General features: G+C 38.4%; 1 protein-coding gene across 1 annotated transcript; it reads left to right on the top strand.

The window, feature by feature from the left end:
* Nucleotides 1-4,691: 4,691 nt before the first annotated feature.
* LOC104590402 (protein ALP1-like) lies at nucleotides 4,692-6,638 on the top strand. Its single transcript, XM_010249069.3, has one exon. The coding sequence runs from the start codon at nucleotides 4,866-4,868 to the stop codon at nucleotides 6,453-6,455; it is 1,590 nt and encodes a 529-aa protein (XP_010247371.2). The 5' UTR covers nucleotides 4,692-4,865; the 3' UTR covers nucleotides 6,456-6,638.
* Nucleotides 6,639-7,136: the final 498 nt, after the last annotated feature.

Raw genomic sequence — 7,136 nt, 5'->3', positions numbered from 1 at the left:
TTATTAGAGATAAAATCATAAGTAGGGATTACAATCTTGACCCCAACCCAGGGGGGAGGGGGGGGGGGGGGAAAGGAGCTGGGTGGGATTGGGTCAAGAGTTACCCATTGCAGCGGCAGCGAACGAATGGAATTTCACATCCACCAGCGAACGAAATGCAGCGGCATGCGACGACCAGATTGCATAGCACACCGATGAATGATAGGTGTCTCTCTCTCTCTCTCTCTCTTCTTTTTCCCCTCATTTCCCCACATTGTATCCACTTCTCTTTGCGTAATAGGCACTCGTCTCCGCTCAAGGACCACCGAACACCGAATGTAGAAGCGACGACGAAGCTCTTCTATTTTCTCTCTTTGGTAGCTCAAACAAACAACAGACTGAAAATCGTGGTTCTTTGCTCTAAAACTATGGTTCTGCATTCATTCAAAAATCGGTTCGCAATGTAGCCAAGATTTCCAAACGGATGTTATTTTTCTAAAAGAATTTTTCATTCTTCTATAACTTTTATATTTATTCTTGTACTTTTGTTATTTATTTGCATTTTCCTGCATTTATATAATTTATGGTGTTTTTTGTAGATTTTGTTTTTATACAATTTTTATACTTTTTGAGCTTTTTTACATTTCCATTTTCTTGTTTTTTTATGCATTTTTTATTTTTTGTTATAATTTCCAGTGTTTTTTATAATCTATGTTTTTTTCAATTTCTATTTTCTACAATCTATATATTTTCTTGTAGTTTTTTTGTTATTTATTTGAAAATTCTGTGTTTTTCATAATTTTTGTTGTTTTTCTACAAATTCTATTCTCTGAAAATCTGTACACTTTTTGCAATTTTTATATTTAAATTTATTTTCTTTATTTGAATTGTATATTTTCATTTAATTTTTATTATTTTTATATTTTGCAATTTCTGATGTGTCATGAAATAAAAATATATATATAATCATTTTTTGTGTGTTTATTACATTTTTTGCAATTTTTCTATATTTTTTTAAAAAAATTGATGTTTTGCATGAAATATATTTTTTTACCATTTTTGTGTTTTTTGTGAATTTATTATTTTTTGAAAAATTTGAGTCTTTTATAAATCTATGTTCTTTTTTAATTAGAATAAAAAAAGAGTTTAATTGGAATTAGAGGGTCAAATGGGTGGGTTAGGGTGGGTCAAGGCTAGAGTGGGTTGTGACCCTCTTTAACCCATTAACGTGGGTGGCAAATGGGTTAGTGGGTCAATATGGGTGGGTTGGTACTCAACCCAAACCCAACCCAACCCAATCCTCCCATTTGCCACCCCTATTAATTCATAAGAAACATGTATAAGCATTTAAGTAATACCAAATGTACATGTGCTTTGAACATGAGAGTTGTAAATGATGTTGATAACAATAGTAGGAATAACATGTTTTCAAAATTTTCTACATTTTATTATATTTCTATATATGAAAGCAATTATTATTCATCACACTTGTTTTGTGTTTAGTATGATGAAAATAAGTAGGAATAACATGTTTTCAAAATTTTTTACATTTTATTATATTTCTATATATGAAAGCAATTATTATTCATCACACTTGTTTTGTATTTAGTATGATGAAAATACAATAAAGTATTTTAAGACTTTGATCGAACACAAAACATGAATGGTTGTCGGGTCATAGGTTAAACAATTTGACCGTTGGGTTAAATAGCTTGACTGTGAGTCGTATAGAAAATATATATAAAAGATTTTGTGTATGGGTAGTGGTTAGATGGTTAAGAAGTTTTTTTTGTATAAATGACTAAAGTTCAAGTCTTGCAATTTTCATTTTATTTAGGTCTTGTTCATTTTTCATTAAATGGGGGTGAATAAGTTGGTGAGTCCTATGGAAAAGGAAGAAACCCACATTTGTGTTTCAGTATTAGTGAGTCCTCTGAAAAAGAATGATTCCCACAACTCTGCTATTTGAATAAGTAGCTATCCCATTTGCGTGGAAAATTGCTAATGCAACAACACTTTTAGGGGCATTCTTTTTCTGGATTTTGAGAGGGGGGAAAGTTAGTCAATGGAATTTTGATTCCCATTGACCAAGAATTCTATGTTCTTTTTTCAGATTTATGTAGGAATCAGGGAAAGTTTATTTTCCTGGGTATCACTTACTTGGGTAAGCACTTGAATGAGACAAAAATGCCCCTTGTAATAATGGATTTTTATGACTAAAATGGTCATTGCCTTATTTACATGAGAAATAAAAGAACATGGGTAAATGCACTTACCTAGGTAAGTCTTTCCTGGGTAAGTGCATTTACCCGGGTAAATAACTTAATGAAAAGTGAACGGGGCCTTGTGGGTAAGTATAACTTTTGGGAAACAAAAAAAAAAAAAAAAAAACTAGTAAATTTACTTACCTAGGCAAGTATTTTTCAAGAAAATTTGTCCGAGTAAGTGCATATATCCAAGTAAATGACTTACCATTTAACAAACAAGGCTTTAATACGTGTGTTTAATCAATATTTACATTAAAAGAGACAAATAATCATAAAAGGCATGTTAGTTAATGGTTAAAATCTAATAAATGTAAGAGGTCTTAAATTCAAGGGAGAATGACGGTTCAGCCCAGGGTCAGAATTTCTATGCCCAAAGTATAGCTGGAGTAGGTGCCAACTCGGAATTGATGCCAATTCATGGGTGGGCATTGATGTATAGAGTGGGGGTCTTTGACATTTTAAATGTTTATAGCTGTGCAATGGAATTCAGAAATCTGCATTGGGCCTGTCCGTACTTTTTCGTAAATTCAAACCCTTCTATTCTTATTTTAAAGTTTATAGTTACTTAGTAACCCAGGTCGGTCATGGAAAATAGGTCGGATCATTCAAATCAGTTGGTTTTTGGATTAACTAGTTCGATCTCTGATCCAATTCAAGTCTTAAAACATTGATACAATATTAGAGATATGCCAAAATGTCTTTCTATAAAACTTTTATTTTTATTGCTTTTTGTGTTTTATGTTTTTTAGCATGAATTTTATATTGTTAACGGTATTGGATATTGATGAAGGGTAATTTGGTCCTCCGATGACATCATGACACATGGCATCGCATAACAATTGGGTGACACCTTGGCACCACGTAAGCAAACCACTTTGAACAATTCACAACTGCATTAGCGACCTCGGCACCACCCTGGTAAATCGAACTGTGAACAGCTAGGTAGGACTTCAGGTCGATGTAAAAGGCAACCTGCTTCCATCGAACTACCCTGGCCCCTGGCAAGACATCAAGTCAACATGAGAGGTGACGTGCTTCTATCGACCTGACCTAAGTTCAACTAGCGATCTGCCGAGCAACCTCCTCCTTAAGCAGGTTATCATCTCTGACTTCCTCGGGATCACGACGCCACGTCGGAAGAGCCGATTACCACCCCCGCCCACTTTGGGCGCAACTGGATAAGCACTACCTACTTACATGGAGTCCACCTCCAGGCGTGAAACTACCTCCGAACTAGATGAGTCAGAGATCCCGAACGTGTTTCATGATGCTCACGGCAGCCCGCCTATATAAGGCCCTCATTTCTAACCTCAGAAGCTATATGCGATTTAGCTCTCAAGCACTCTAGCTCTCTTGCATTCTTGCAATCACATCTCTAGTTTGCTAACTTAAGCATCAGAGTAACCACCCTAAATAAAGCAACCCGAACACTTTGATCTCTCTCTCTTGCAACTCGATCAAGCAATCTACTCAGCCCAACGTCCAATCTATCCGCCAACAAGGAGCATCACACTGTGCATCATCATATATAGATCCTAATGAGAAAAAACTTTATTGATGGGAAAACCTTGAATATAGGATTTATTAAAAAATAACATATATTAATATCTCAAATATAAAGACTTTAATAAGAAAAAATTAAGAAGTAAAAAATAATAATTTAAATTATATTTTATACCCTCACAATTAGAAGAAAAATCAAATTAGAAACTAAAATTTTTAATCAAGAAAAGTTTTATGTTTTTTTATCCATGAGATTATACAAGAGGAATAGTGGTCCTGCTTTCCGTTACAAACCAAGTATAAATTTTACACTATCTTTTTTAAGTTTTTTTTAAGGGCTACGCAACGAGGTAACTCATCCCCCAACCTAGGTGCAGCGGGATTCCCAAGTCTCTGCTACGATCAGCCGAAGATTTTACCAACCAACTGGTTCGCACCTTGCTCTCGGACTATCGGGTTATCGGTTAAATATGGATTTTTATTATATGTAAAGCCCATTCCGATCCAATAATACGTGCTCTCGGGCTATCGGGTTGATCCGAACGATTAACAAGACCTATGTGTCAGATCACGAGAGAGAGAGGGACATTTGACGAGATGAGATTCTACACCCGTACCTTCCTATCCAATCTCGTACACCTCATGTCACACGCGGTGGTTCCAAACGTCCAAATCAGCAGCAGCTTCAAAACGTTGAACTGTTTTCTTGATTTTTGATAAAAAAACGCTCTCTTTTTCGGCTTTTGGGCCGATATCAAGCGAGTTGGGGTATAAGCAACCGCGTATGCTTTGGCTTTCGTCATCCTGAGTCACCTTCGTCCCACCTACCAAAAGCCTTTCCTCCCCAGAAACATCTTCAACCGCGTTCACACCCCCACACGCTTCCTCCTTCCTCAAACCCCATCAACACACACACCTATATATTAACCCCTTCACCATCCAGCGTTCACATTCACTGATTCACACAACAACTATAGTCATTCTCATTTCAGAATTTCCAAATTCCAGATTCAACTCTCTCTCTCTCTCTCTCTATCTGTATCTTTCTCTCTGCTCTTACCAGAAAATTTCTCACGGCCTCTGTCTTCCCCAGGTCTTCTCCCCCCACCGCACTATATGAATGAAATGAAAGTAACTTCTTCTTTGCCCCTCCCAACCCAAGAAGACTACTCCTTTTTCTACAGCTTATTTCAGGACGCCCTCAGCGAAATGAATACCAACACCACCACCACCACCACCGGCAACAACAGCAGGAAAAGGAGAAGAGACAACACAAATGATGAAGCTGACGAGGGCGAGACAACAACAGGAAACAATAAGAACTTTAAGGAGATTCTAACTTCGTATCTTTTATTGGAAGAGCAAGAAAAATTGGACCAACAAGAGTCGGCCAGGGCTTATCAGCAAGAGAGACAGCTCCTCGAGTCCAATCACAAACAGAGGAGCCAAGCTATGCTCAATTATTATAACAATCTTCAGGATTATTATTCTGATTTAGAGGAATCGGATGAGCAGCTGCGCACCAAGAGGTCTCGTCTCTCGGCTTCTGCTGTTGCTGCTGCTACCGCTTCTGTTGCGTCTGCTAAGGCCAATTCTGATGCCCCAATTCAATCTGGCGGTGCGGGCGCTACGGCTGGCCACCACCGCAGGCTATGGGTAAAGGACCGATCACAGGCTTGGTGGGATAGATGTAATCACCCTGATTTTCCTGAAGAAGAATTCCGTAAGGCATTTCGGATGGGACGCGCTACCTTCGACATGATATGCGAGGAGCTCAATTCGGTGGTTGCCAAAGAGGATACGATGCTTCGTGCTGCAATTCCTGTTCACCAACGAGTTGCTGTCTGTATCTGGAGATTGGCCACAGGTGAGCCCCTTCGCCTTGTGTCTAAGCGGTTTGGTTTGGGTATATCCACTTGCCATAAACTCGTTCTCGAGGTTTGTTCGGCCATAAAAACGGTTCTCATGCCCAAATTTCTCCAATGGCCTGACGAGGAAGCACTGAAGAATATCAAAGATGATTTCGAATCCGTGTCTGGAATACCCAATGTGGTTGGCTCCATGTACACCACCCATATCCCAATTATTGCTCCTAAGATCAGTGTGGCCGCTTATTTCAATAAACGGCATACAGAGCGTAACCAGAAGACTTCTTACTCGATTACAGTTCAGGGAGTTGTTGACCCAAGAGGAGTGTTTACAGATGTCTGCATTGGTTGGCCTGGTTCAATGCCCGATGACCAAGTTTTGGAGAAGTCTGCACTCTATCAGCGGGCTAATGCAGGATTTTTGAAGGGTGTCTGGATTGTGGGGAGCTCTGGATACCCTCTAATGGATTGGGTCTTGGTGCCTTATACCCATCAGCACCTTACTTGGACCCAGCATGCTTTCAATGAGAAAATTGGGGAGATTCAGCGTGTTGCCAAGGAAGCATTCTCCAGATTGAAGGGGAGGTGGAGTTGCCTGCAGAAGCGGACAGAGGTGAAACTCCAAGACTTGCCGGTGGTTCTTGGGGCATGCTGTGTATTGCACAACATCTGTGAGATGAGGAATGAAGTAGTGGACCCTGAGCTGAAGTTTGAGCTTATTGATGATGAGATGGTCCCTGAGAGCAACCTCAGATCGGTGAGTTCAATGCAGACTAGAGATAACATTGCTCACAATCTCCTACACCATGGCCTTGCAGGCACCGCATTTTTCCAGTAGTTATAGGGTTCCCCTATTTGTTTTATTTTGATCCTTTGAGATTGCAATTCTTTTGACTACGGCTTCTTAGAGTCGTGTCTTTGAATAATACTATTGTAATCCATTACCAATTTGTCGAAGAGGCTCTGTAAAGAATTCATTTGCCCCTCCTACAAATAGATGAATGGCCCTTTTAGTTTGAAATTGTTTCCATCCTTGACAAACAAATAATGATGTAATTTGGGTCATCAATTCAATTACCCATAAGAAGCCAATGAGATTGGTAATCTGATATTCTTTTCTATAGTATGCCATTATTTTTCACATAGATCATTAATCTTCATTGCATGTTCTATTTTTTGGTAATGATTTAATGTTTGTTCATTGGTAACAGATGCTTACATAACAAAGTAATTGGCACTCTTAACTATTAAACATAACAGCAATTGACGCTTGATGCTCTAATAAATTGCTTTATATATGTATCGCTATTTGATTTCTTGATTGGTCTGTATGATGAGAACGCATCTAAGCTTATAGAGTTGAACACTTCTTGCATATCAGCTGATCCAATTCTCAGAAGCTTCTTCTCATCTTCTGTTGTCATGGACTAATGAGAACAAATATTTAAGATTGCAAATTATTCCAGGTTTAGTTTGTCTCTGACTGAGTGCAATTCATAGGTCTTTTATATCCACAACA

This window comes from Nelumbo nucifera, chromosome 6 (genome assembly GCF_055504915.1).
Source record: "Nelumbo nucifera cultivar China Antique chromosome 6, China Antique-T2T, whole genome shotgun sequence".
NCBI classification, from domain to species: domain Eukaryota; kingdom Viridiplantae; phylum Streptophyta; class Magnoliopsida; order Proteales; family Nelumbonaceae; genus Nelumbo; species Nelumbo nucifera.
The sequence above is the reverse complement of the archived record's forward strand: the minus strand, read 5'-3'. Positions and strand labels throughout refer to the sequence as shown.

Bases quoted from the DNA above. Each gene is read 5' to 3' on its own strand.
- LOC104590402 (XM_010249069.3), top strand. From the start codon at position 4,866: ATGAATGAAATGAAAGTAACTTCTTCTTTGCCCCTCCCAACCCAAGAA.